The 12857-nt window shown below is 56.3% G+C and overlaps 1 protein-coding gene across 2 annotated transcripts in view; it reads right to left on the bottom strand.

The window, feature by feature from the left end:
• ARRB1 (arrestin beta 1) overlaps positions 1-11268 on the bottom strand; it is a 78525-nt gene extending 67257 nt beyond the window's left edge. Inside the window, exon 1 of one of the 2 annotated variants that reach the window (XM_070383694.1) lies at positions 10739-11268. In XM_070383694.1, coding sequence (XP_070239795.1) covers positions 10739-10758 — 20 coding nt within the window. In that variant the 5' untranslated portion in view covers positions 10759-11268. The remainder of the gene's footprint in view (positions 1-10738) is intronic. The other variant, XM_070383695.1, reaches the window with a different exon arrangement.
• Positions 11269-12857: the final 1589 nt, after the last annotated feature.

Below are 12857 nucleotides of genomic sequence, written 5' to 3'. Positions count from 1 at the left end.
CCCAAGTATCTGATGAAGGAAGTCAGTCCCCACTGAGAACATCAGTCACAGGCACCGCCAAGACAAGCGTCACTTCTGGTTCAAGTCAAACTCACCTTCCTAAGCTTGCTGCCATGACCTCCCCGTTTCTGCGCAGCTGCCTTTAACCCTTATCCACCGGCCTTGCTCTGCCCGGGTTATAAATGAATGGGCTTGCTCTGCGCCTGGTATAAACGAATTCCCATCACCCCACTTCTGACAGCATTCTGGTGTGATCTCTTCCCTCTTCCCCAGTGATAAGAGGGTGGAGACTTGTCTGTTTCCTCCTCATACCTCAAGGCCCAGCCCGGGGCCTGTGGTTAGGCAGGTGAGGACAGAGGTATCCGTCCACAGGCAGGGTTGGGGGAGGGGGGCGCTGACTGGGAACATAAACCAAGGGCATAAACCAACCGTAAAAAAGCTTAGCCCAGAGGAATCCCCATGCTTCCTGTCATGAGGCCCCTGACACCCCAGAACCCAGGACAGCCAGGCCCCAGTCTGCGAGAAAGGGCATGGTCTTAGCAGGAAGATGGGAGCAGAGCCGCCTCTTAAGACAGCTGCCCACTGGGAGAGACACGCCACGGCGGGGCCAGGGACAGGGTGGATGGGCAGATGGCTTCGGGAACATGCCTTGAGTGGAGGTCTGGGCCTGGCACCCGGCAAGTACTGGGGAAATGTTTGTGGAACTGAGTTGAACAAACTGGAAAATGCTGATTATCTGTTCCTCTAGCTGCAGAGAGGTCAGCTTCCCTCCGGGCCACTTTGCAGGCAAATTATCTCAGGACACAGCCTGTTTCCTCTAATGAGGCTTCTCCCCTTTGCAGCTCTGCCCCCAGGAGCATGGGAAGGGGGGCAGCGTGCAGAGCTGAGCTGGTGCCTGCAGCAGGGCAGCGCACGCAGCTCTCCTCCTGAGATGGTGTGGGCAGCGCCTATCACTGCCCTCGGCAGGGGCACGGTCTCAATGACCTCTTGGGCCTGGGAATCAAAGCAAAGCGGCAAAACAGCACCTCCCGAGACCTCTCTGGGGAGAATGGAAGAAGGAAGCAGGGAGTCCGGCTGAGTTATGTAACCAGCTTCCTTGGAGTCAGAGGCCCTGGCTTGTCACAGCTCAGCACTGCGGGGAGGGGCGCGGGGAGGGACGTGGGGAGGCCGAGGCGGCTTTGGTCCCCTCCTTTGCTGCCTCTCCTCCAGACCTCACAGACCTCCGAGGCAGGCACTGCCTTCCAAGTGCCCCGGCTTCAAGCAGACACCTCCCGCTAGGGGCTGAGAACCAGGAAGGGCTGTTGTCTGAGTGTGTGAAACAGAGGTCTGCTGGCTTCTCTGGCAGAAAATCAGGGCCTTGGCTCTACACCCAGCCCCTGGGGGTGGGGATAAAGGAGAGAAGCCTGGGACCCTCCGTGACGCCCTCCCCTGCCCCCAGCTTCCTGACCCCCCAAGCTCTCCCCACTTCCCCGTAGAGAACCCACCATAAGTGAAGGGCCAAAAGGGAGGGGGGCCCCGTCTGCCCCAGCACCAACTGCTCCACCCTCCCCTCCCTTGGGCAATCTCACTTCCCTTTCCAGCCATCATCTGACCTTCTCCTCCTGCCCAGCACAGCCCCCCACCCCCGCACACCCAGCAGAGCACACAGTCCTGGGCAGGACAGGAAGGGGGAGGGGATGCAGGAGACAGGAGGCAGAAAGAAAAGCTTGAGTCCACTGCCAGTGTTAAGAGTCACAATGACTTTTATCAAATCCCTACCCTCTCTGCCCATAGCAACTACTTGCAATAGAGGATATTATCCTTATTTCATAAATGAGAAAACTGACACCCAGAGAGTTTAAGACCCTCACCAAAGGTCAGGGAGCAATACTGCTAGACAACAAAGCCAAGTCTCTGTGATTCTGAGATCCATACTCCAAACCTGTGGCTTTACCTTCAGGGAAGCCCATTCCTACACTTGTAGGGTGCTTCTTAGGAAATTTCTGGACTGTTGGAAAGGATACTGCACAACCTTAAACGGTCACTCGCTGAGGACACTAATTTGGGAGCCACAGGACGTCAGGAGGACAGAGCAGGGACAAAGGCACGACAGAGGCCGAGGACTTGCCCAATGCCATCTACGCCCTTCCCTCGTGATTAACCTACGGAGACTCAGTCTCAGGCTGGGTTAGTCCCAAGCAGCACCCGCCCCTTTCAGAAGACAGGGCTGCAAGAGACCAGGCTACTGGGCAGAAACACAGTCTGCTGTTGACGCCTCCTCCCCTGCAAGCTGTTGAACCGAATCAAAGGGTTCCAGGGACCTTCCAGGCCAACCCTTTCGCTGCTTGACACACAGAGAAACTGAGGTCCAAAGAGGAAAAGCAGTTTGTCCACGATGTCACAGCGACAGTGACCAAGTGGGATCCCTGCCTCCCAGACCAGATGGCTGCTCTGATTCATCTCATTCGAGTGTGGCCCCCAGATAGCACCCTCTCTCATCTGGCTGTCCCTCTCCCTGCCTGCCCCCCACCCTCTCTCCCCATTTCCTGCTTCCTTTCCCAGCTCGGCTCAGCAGGCCTGGTGTTTGAACTCTCCCGGAGTGGAGCATCCCTCTCCTTCCCACGACTCTTCACCACCCCTCTTTCTCCTGTCTGCTGGACCGAGAAGCAGTGTTCGGGTGGTTTAATTAGCTGATTATGACCGCAGCCTGCTGGATCCGGTGCCCAGAACTCTGTCCTCAGTAATTAGGTGGGTTCTGAGTACTTGCCCAGTGGGAAGCCGTGGGGGAGAACTGTGCTCTGCCAGCAGGCCAAAGGAGGGCTCTCCAGGTGCATAAAGAGCTCCTTGACCACCGCCGGGTCATCGGAAGCCATGGTCCCCTCCTCATGTCAGGTCAAACCACACTGGACATACTATAGCCAGATTCCTAAAGGGTGAATACTACCCAGACCCAGGAGAGGCTCCATCAATGTCTGAGGATGGGTGTGGTGAACAGAGCCCACCCTCTCCAACAGGCCAGGAAGTGATGGCTGGGCACGTGTTGAGGAAGTAGAATTTGGACAAGCAGAGAGAAGAAAGGATAACATTCTTGATGGTGGGAGCAGCAGGAACAAAGGCACAGAGGTTGGAATGAGCCACCGACCCCCTCGCCAGGTTGCCTGAACACACATTCTCCTAGCGAAGGTAAAGCCATCATCCTGTGCCTTCCGTCCTTTGGATTACAGAGAACAATCAAATGCCTGTGACTCTGGGCCATCATTAGACATTTCAGAATCAGCAATGGTGTCTTTCTGTCCTCACCCACCACAATGCCCTCCCCAAATGTATCTTTTCTCAGTGGAACACCTACATTAGCCTCCTTCACTGAACAAATATTTACGGAGCTCCAGGTCTACACAGGTGCAAAGGGACAACAGACTCGGGCCAAGTGCCCTTGGTCTCACACAAAGGGCATCATGAGTGTGCAAATAACCAGGACCTACAAAGACACAGAGGCATGAGTGCCAAAAGAAAGAGAGAGAGAATGAATATACAGTTAAAAAAAAAGAGTCACAAGGCACTTGGAGATCAGTGAGGGCTTCCTAAAGGAGGAGGCCATGAGTGATCCATGAGTGATCCAGGCTTTGAAGGACAGGAAGGGCATTGTGAACCAACCTCATGCAACACTGCACTTGTGCCAGGGGCTTATCTCCTAGCTGTACCTATTTTAACTCATTTAATCCTTAAGACAACCTATAAGGCAAACACCACTGCTACCCCATTTTACAACTGAGGGAGTTTCCGCAGAGAAGGGGTTAAATAGTCACCAGAGGTTGCCAGGCTGGGAAGTGGCAAGCTGGCATTTGAAACCAGGAAATCTGGTTCTTCCTAGAGCCTAACCACTATGCTAATCAGCCTTTAATATATGCTAATCAGATCACAGAGGAGGCTGTAGGCACCTGAGGAGGGCATGGCCTGGGCAGAGAAAATGAAGTGTCCTAGGACCTGCCTGCCTGCCAGTTCCTGCAGGTGCTTTGAGCGGTGGGAGGCTGCTGAGGCAACAACCTGGTCCCACAGGGAAGAACGCAACCCACAGCCATCTAGGCCCAGCTCCCCAGTGATCTCAGTCCTACTGCTGTGTGGCAGAGGCCTGAACCGCCCAGTCCCCCATTTCTGCCCTCCAGAAGGAAGGTCACCCCCAAACCCACTACCAGCACACAGGAAACACTGACTCCAGGAGAAGAGCTTCACGTCCTCTGGCTGATCTGACTTCCATAGGGACACCAAGTTTCAGAGAGGGTGAATGTTGTGCCCAAGGTCACACAGCACTGAGAAAGCATTAGAGCGAATCTCTGAGCCTCCTGGGACAGCACAGCCTAGCAGTCCACTCCCCACCCCTTCTGTGGTCCTCTGCCAAAAATCATCCACGCCCACTGATTACAACGGCTGGGAGGGAAGGGGGTGAGGCTGCAAAACAACGAGGATGACCAGTTGGGGACCAGAGGCTCAGGGCCAGGATGAAGGGAGCACCTGCCTCGTGTGGGGCCACATTCATTCACCTTCTGGGCCTCTGAGCGCACCTGGAGAAAGGCTGGAGCCAGCATGGCCACCGAAGCACTCAGACCTTGAGTAAGGAGTCCTGCCTCCTGCTGCCCTGACACGGACCCCAACACCCCCACCCCCACCCCCGCTCCAGATCCCTCTCCAGTTACATGAGGACCCACTGGCTATGGTCTCAGCCAGGCCAGACCCAGCCCCAGGCAGAGGAAAAGCGACTCCCGGGCTGTGGTGAATTCAGTCACACAGAAATCCAGGACCTGTCTGGTCTGATCCCTGGGGCCGGGCCTCCCGGGGGCCTCATCTGGCACTGGGTCTCTTGGGAAGGAACAAGCAGTTCCTCTTAAGTGGGACTAAAGACGGGGCCAGGCCCAGGAAGGGGGGGTGCGTCTCCAGAGAGATGGCCCTGCCAGGGCCCCTTGGGAGGGAGGGGGGAGGGGGCTGGGACAACAGTGTCCTTTGTTCCCCTCTCTAAAGCAGCCGCCCTGTCTTGTCCCACCCCCTCTGTTCTGTATCCCCCTACTAGTACTCAAGCCACCCCCAGGGTAGGACCCATCCTGCACATAGGAGGGACGGACGATGCTCAGGACCCATCAGGGTCCCTGTTCTAACCCCAGCAGGGCTCATCCTGAAGACATGTCCCACCCCCAGAAGTCCCCTGCCTGATGTTGGAGTCAGGGCTCCCACCTGCAGAAGCCTGTCCAATGTGGGAGAACCAGGCTTCACTTGCAGGAAGCCCATTCTGATAGGAGTGGTACTCTTCTCCTTCAGGACTTCTCAATCTGATGGAGGCGATCCCCCAGCACCAGGTCTCATCTGGGAAATACGGCTTCCATCTTCAGCATTCCCTAATGGGAAAGACCTAGGGAGCCCCTGGGCTGACAGTAGAGGCAAGAAGGGAGGAAGTAATTCAGTCCAGCCAACACATCCCTGCCAGGCATCTCCTATGAACCAGATCCAGAGCTGGACAATGGATGAGCCAACAGGAAACAGAAATAGCCCCAAATCACAAGGAGCTCACCAACTGGGTAACAAAGACATGTGAGGTATGAAAACCTGAGTAGAAAGTGCCTTGAAACCTACTCACTTCAGCACCCAGAGCCCACTCGCCATGGCCGCTGCCTCACTCCTCACGTGGACCTAGGCGCTTCCTTTTGTCCAGAATACCTAAGCCTTCCACATGCCCCAGGACCCAGTTCAGGGGGCACCTTCTCCCAGGAAGTCTTTCTCAAGACCCTTTGCCCAACTCAGCGCGGCCCCTCTCTCAGGAGCCAGCACAGACATTCCCCGCTGTGACCATCTCACACCTCTGCAGCATCCCTCCCAGTCCTCAGCTGAGCCTCACCCCCCAGGTCCCCACACCCAGAGCCCCCAGTGCCCCTGACCCAGGGCCTCACACCCTTCTTCCAAGAGGCTCCCTACCAGCTCCAAGCAGAGAAAAACAAGGTCCTTCCCTACTCTCCTCTGCCCATTGTGGCCCAGCTCTGCCCTCATGGCTCCATCAAAACCCCTCTCAACAAGGTACCAGCCACTGCCTTCTGCCTAAATGCCAGGGGTCTTTCCCAGTTCCATCCTCTGCTGGTCCTTCCCTGCCCTGTGGCTCCCAGGACACCGCCTCCCCTGTTCTTTCCCTTCTCCTCCCTCCACCCTTATGCACACGTGCTCTCCAAAGCCTCAAATGCCCCCAGCCACCATCTCTTCAAACTCTATATCCTTCTCCCTGTGCCATGTCATCCATAATCGCCAAGTCAAATACCATCTCTAAACTGAAGACTCTCATAATGCTTGCCTCCCATGTCCATCCCTACCCTGAGATCTGGACCCATCTACGCAGAAGACCCCCGATATCTTCCTCAACTTCCAGCCTGGCTCCCCGTCAAGCTGCCACCCATTGCAGGTCTCATTAGATGGCCAGCATGGTCACTGCGGAGGATGGCCTGGCAGAGGCCAGAGGCCACTCAGGGTGTGCTGACTCCTGGCCTGTTATTCTTCCATTGCTGAATCCCCAGTGTATGGCACACCCACAACTCAGGACCCCTGAACCCATGCCAATGGGAGGCTTCAACCCTGGGGAAGGAGGCCCAAGCTCAGAAGGAACACAGCTGTGGAGAGGTCTGAAGCCCAGAGGCCAGCCTAGAGCCAGGGATCAGAGACGATGGGTCAGGCTCAATGCTTCCACTCCCGGCAGTCCCATAAGTGACCCTGGCCAAAGCCACAGGACTTCCCCCATGTTCCAGCCAAGATGGGTCACACAGAGCTTAACCACCGAGACCACAGCCAAGTTTCACAGAGAGCTGGTGATTACGTGTCCCCATCACACCCACCCTCCTTCCTTGCCAAAAAAGAAGAGTTCATAAACATCTGTAGAAAAGGAAATGTCGCTCCATCCCATTGTCTCTCGGGAAGTCCTTCTTATTGTCTAACTTTGATCCTTTACATTGTCAGTTGAGTTGGTAGGAATAGGAAGAAACAGAAGGGATGCTCGACTTGAGAATGGGGCTGCCAGCAAGGTAGGGGAGGTCACCTGTGAGTCAGACAATCCCCTCCTTCTGGGTGAAAGCATAGAGCAGCACGGCAGATAGGCCTGGGTTCAAAAGCTCATTGAATGAATGGCAGTGCACAAATTACTTAATCTCTCCTAGTCTGTTTCCTGGTGTAGAAAATGGAAACAGTCCTCGCACTAATAGAATCAGAGGGAGGACCATGAGATCATGCATGTAAATCTGGCACATGTCTGGCACCGGACGAGTAGGGCTAATAGACTCTACCTCCTTGTTCATCTTTCTCAGTTCCATGCTTGCCACAGCCTTAATTCAAATCTCACTTTCTCCCAGGCTCCTCCTCAGCCTCCCCACTGGGCTCCCTGCATCCAGGCCTGCCCCACTTTCAGTTCAGTTCAGTCGCTCAGTCGTGTCTGACTCTTTGCGACCCCATGGACTACAGCACACCAGGCTTCCCTGTCCATCACCAACTCCCAGGGCTTGCTCAAACTCATGTCCATTGAGTCAGTGATGCCATCCAACCATCTCGCCCTCTGTCATCCCTTCTCCTCCCTTCAATCTTTCCCAGAATCAGGGTCTTTTCCAATAAGTCAGTTCTTCACATCAGGTGGCCAAAGGCACCTTGCCACTGCCAAAGGCATCCTTCTGCAACACAAATCTGCTCCCATCCCCGCCCTCCCCACACTCCTCTCTGAGTCACTGGGGACTTCAGGAGAAAACCTCTCCTTAGCTTGACATCCCAGGCTGTTGATAACCAGCCTGTGCTCACTCTCGTCACCCCAGCCCAACCCGTAGGCGGCACGTGTTGCCTCATGTCTCTAAACCTTGTCACATTCCTCACCCCACGTCAGGAATGACGTCCCCAGCCCCACCTTCTTGCTCCAATGCCATCTCCTTCTCAGGAAAGCATCCCTCACCATGCCCCCTGCCAAAACTGTGTTGGGGACTCCTCCTTTGGCCTCAGCACATGTCACCCTGCAGGATAATCCCTCGCTCTGCTCTCAGTCTTTTGGAAACCGAGTAGAGCCATTCATCCCTGAACCACCAGCCCCAGCACTCAGTCAACATTTGCAGAATGGCTGTCTGATCGCTCCGTGAGCGCTTGTTAGAAGAGTCATCACACTACCTGTAATTTATCATATCCAGATATTCTCTCCTACCCTCTTTCCCCCCTGACCCTGGAACTTCCTCAGGCCCAGTGACTGTTTCTGACTCATTCCCGTTGTCACTTTCATATGGGGGTGGCAAATCCAGATGCAGGATGGCTGCACGACTCCTGATCCTTAGGGTATTAGACATTTGCCGTCTCCTCGTCTAAGTCAGAGATAAAGTAGAATCCCATGCTTTACAGAAAAGGCAAGGCATGGCCTATTATTGATTGTGTCTTTCGCGTCCAAATTACTCAGGAAATCTGTCTGGAAGGGAGAGGGAGGCCTCCTGGGACTACAGAGGAGCCTGGGAGAGAGAATGGGGCTACCATCCCATGGACTACAGCCAGGTCTAGGCACCAGGCTTCCAGCAGCACTTCCTCCCCTGCCAGGTGTATTCAGAAAACACAGGGAGGGTCCTGAAAATGTTAGGTATGGATAGCTATGATTTACAGGTGGGAAAGCTAAGGTCCTCAAGCTCCCAGTGACTTAGAGACACAGCAGGGAAGTCATGGAAAATACCTAGCTCCAGAGATAGGGTCTCCAACAGGTGCCCATCCTGCTGACAACCTATGCCAGCAGGAGAGCAACGACACTTCCCCCCAGTCACAGTGAGGCTAACCAAGGCCCAGGAGGGGCTGAGTCACCCTGATGGCGAAGCAGCACAAGAGGGACGACGGGGAGGGGGAAGGGCTTCTGGCTCCCTGCAGGGAGAAAAGTCCCACCTCCATGATCAGGAAGATCCTGTCACTGGGGTACCTGGACATGGTGGAAGAGACTCACACATGTTCCTCTGAGGACACAGACCTGGGTCCCGGGTCAGCCGACTGCAACGGGAGCTAGCCATCAAGGTGAATGCAGATGCCTCGGCATCTTCTGCAGCCTCCACCACCAGCTGGGCCTCCACCCACAGAGCCATTCATCCCCCAGACCTCAAACCAGGGTCCATGAGGGGCTTGACAGTGCCCAACAGTGACCTCCAGAGAAACGGATCAAGCAGACTCCAGCCTCTGGCCCCTCTTGACCTTAAGCAAGTCAGGGTAACCTCTCTAAGCTCTGGTTCCCCCTCGGGAAAACAGGAAGAGCAAAGTTAACCTCCTCGCAAAGCCAGCAGGAGGCAGTTTTTAAACCTTCAGAGCACAAGTTATCTCTGAGCCCCGGTTTCTTCTTCTGGAAAATGGAGCTAATCTCTGCACGACTTTTCTCAGGTTGTTGAGAGTGAGTGTCAGATGGCAGTGAGTGTTACACTGCTTTGTCAGTGGTCCCGAAACATGATGGCCACGGGGGCCCTTCCTCTCTGGTCTACGAGCTCCGTGGGGAAGGAGTGGGTCTTGCACACCTTTGGCCCCACATTATGCCTCACACACACCAGGTGTTCTGTAAATAGTTATTGGAAGTCAGGAGAGAGTAAGGCAGGGCATAGACGAAGAAGAGACTGGGGAGAAGTGAGGTACAAAGACAGAAGAGGGTAAAGGAGGAAAAGAATGAATAAGAGGGCTCATGCCGAAAGCGTAAGAGGAGATACGGGAGAAGCTTCTATCTGAACTGAAGGGAACTGGTGGAGCGAAAGGGCGGATGGAGGGTGCCAAAGATGCCTGCCTGACAGGGGCTTGTCCTGGGCCCCAGCCCCCCTCCCTTTTCTGTCCCACTTTCCCATTTCAGAGGCAGACCTCTCCCTTTCTGCGTCAGGGCAGGCTCCTAGGGAGACCCCAGCCCCCTCTGCCCACCCCCTTGCTGGAGGAGATCTGCAGCCCTTGGGGAGGTCAGAGGGAAAGGAAGCCCTGGAAGGGAAGCATTTTTCCCAGGCTCCAGGGGGCCTCCCACCCGGTGTGGTGTGTGCGTTTCCACTTCACTTGTGGGGACTGGAGTGTGTCAGAGGCCCAATGGGCTGTTGGCATGCGATCCGGGGTGTCTGTCTGGGCATTAGTCTGATGTGTGTCTGTGGGGGTCAGCACTAGTGTGGTCTTTTGAACACTTTGTTGGTGACAGACATGCCAACATAAGTGTTCCTGTTGGGTGTCTCAGTGAGAGTGTTACCATTTGTGTAAGTGTATGTATCAGGATAGGTCAACATGTGTACATGAGCATGAAGGTGTGTTAGTACTGGTATGTGTTGGAGTGTGACCTGTGTGTCCCCCCCCACACAAGAACGTGTCAGCAAGAACGTATTGATGAGTGTGTACCAGCGAGTGTGTGACAGTGTCACTGGATGTGCTGACATGTGGCAGTGAATGTCAGTGTGTGCCAAAACAGAGCGCTCATAGATGAGTGTGCCTGTGTATCCACATGAGCGTGTGCCATTGTGTGTCAGCCTGCCCCCTGCGTCCCTGAGCCCGGGTAGCCGGTGCTGGGTGTCAGCGAATGAATGCGTGTGCGTGTGTCTCCGCGGCCAGGTCCCCGCGCCCCCAGCCCTGCCGGCGACCACACGGGAGACCTCGGGTGGAGCAGAGCCGAGAGCCGCGGAGCCAGAGGTGGCGGGGTGGCTGCGCACGCACAGCCGGGACACGGACTAGGACCCCCGCCCTCGCCCGGCTCGCCCCCACGCGCGCCAGACCGGCCGCCGCCCGCACTCACCGCGTCCCTTTGTCGCCCATGGTCCGAGGCGGCCGCGGGGAGGTCCGCGGCGTCAGCGCCCAGGCTGGAAAATCCCCGGCCGACAGGAGGGGCGCGGGCCAGCCGGTTCCCGGCTCCTGCTCCGCCTCCTCCGCGCTCCGGGCCGCCGCCCCCGCCCGGTCCCGCCGCGCCGCACAGCGCCCGCCGCGGCCGGGGCGGGGAGCCGGGGAGCCGGGGAGCCCAGCACCCGAGCGGGGAGGGCCCGCGGGGCCGGTGTGCGCGTGTGTGCGCGCCGCCCAGCCAGCCGCTGGGCAGGGCTCAGGCGCGTCAGGGCCCGGAGGTCGGCATTCAAGGTCCACACGGGTGCTGCCCCGCGTGTGTGTGTGTGTACGTGAGGGCGCACGCTGGACGGGTATACGTGCGCGTGTGTGAACGCGAGGGTGCGGGTGCGTGTGCACCGCTGTGTGCGCTGCCGAGTGAGGTGCGTTTGCCTGGCTGGAGTGGGGTGCTCGTCTTTGTGCAGTGTGCGTGTGTGCAGGCGCGCTTCCCTGCGCACGCCGGGGGCGGGTGGGGGGCAGCCTTTGCGTGTGCGGGGGCGTGGACGCCGAAGGTGCGCCTGCAACCCCAGGGCGGAGCTCCGGGCGGCTCCCCGGGTAGGGTGGGGGGTCGGTGGGAAACAGGGTGCCTGCGGTGGCGTTCGCCCTACGCCCCACCCTACCCGCACCCCACCTCCCCGCCCTTCTGGAGTGAGAACACCCTACCACACCACAGGGACAGGAAGAAGGGGCGGAGGGGGCTGGAGCAGGCAGTGTCAGCGGTGGGGAACTGATGGGGGTGGGCGGGGGACCCGAGGTGGCTGTGGTGACTGCCCCGGAAGAGGAAGCGTGGTGAAAAGAGGAGATAAGGAAGGGGGCCTAAAGCTGGCCGGCTGTGGCCTGGGAGTCTGACCTGGCTGAGTTGCATAAGGGAAGAGTCCCTACCTAGCTTCATGGTCTGTTGTGGGTGACCCTGGACCCCAGCCCTCTCAGAGCCAGTCTACAAACATGTGAAGTGGGATATTAACACCAGCTTGCAGAACCGTCCCTAGGTGTTCGCTAGACTACCCTGAGTGCCTGATGCACAGTAGGTATCCAGTGAATGTAAGCATGTTCTTTTGCAGGCTTCTCTGGTGTTCTGCAAAATCCTGCCTGGGACCCTGCTTTGTCTGAGATCCATTCCCCCTTTGCAGGCGGTGGGAGCGTGTGAGGTCTTTCCCACCCCCTCACTGCTGGGATTTGGCTAATTGGCCTTGATAGACCCTAATATTGGTATATTAATGGGAGGAAAGGAAGCTATCATTTACTCTGATGTGATTGTGGGTCTGTAAACATCTCCTGTAATTACGCTCAGAAGCAGTTACCTATGCTGCTTATACATAATTGGGAAAGGATATCCCAGTACAATCACTATAATTGTGTTCAGATGGGCGGATGGTTGTGGAGGGGCCCTGTTGATGGGCAGACAGCGTGGTCCAGGGTCTGGGCAATGTTAGGAATTGGGAGAGTTGGATTAAGGCCCAGAACCTCCCTCCTGGCCTTGGCCTCTGGGCTTCGCCCTCACTCCCACAAGGGAAGGAGAGGAAGCCACCTGCTGTTTCTGTTGAGGTTGGGGACTTGAGAGAAGCATGCCAGAGTCCAGCATGATGACAGGAGGCTTATCGAGTGAGCCAGAGAGGACTTGAACCACTTTGGAGGGTCCAGGTCCTCCCATTCTCTGCATCCATTTCCCCACCTAGAAAACATTGGTTCAGCCCTACCAAATGATTTCCAGGGCCTCTCCTCATGATGATGCCTAAGGCACCTGGATTTTAAAATTCAGCCGAATTCTGCATTTGACTCAATAAGTCTTTGTGTTTAGTTAACTATAAAACATAATGTTATATGGGGCTTCTCTGGTGGGCCAGTGTTTAAGAATCCACCTTGCAATGCAGGGGACACCGATTTGCTGCCTGGTCTGGGATGATCCCACTTGCCACAGGGTAACTAAGCCCTTGCACCACAACTTCTGAAGCCTGTGCACCTAGAGCCCATGCTCCGCAACAAGGGAAGCCATTGCAATGGGAAGCCCATGCACCACAACTAGAGAATAGCCACTACTCTCT

The sequence above is a fragment of the Bos mutus genome, chromosome 15 (assembly GCF_027580195.1).
Source record: "Bos mutus isolate GX-2022 chromosome 15, NWIPB_WYAK_1.1, whole genome shotgun sequence".
Classification (NCBI taxonomy): domain Eukaryota; kingdom Metazoa; phylum Chordata; class Mammalia; order Artiodactyla; family Bovidae; genus Bos; species Bos mutus.
The sequence above is the reverse complement of the archived record's forward strand: the minus strand, read 5'-3'. Positions and strand labels throughout refer to the sequence as shown.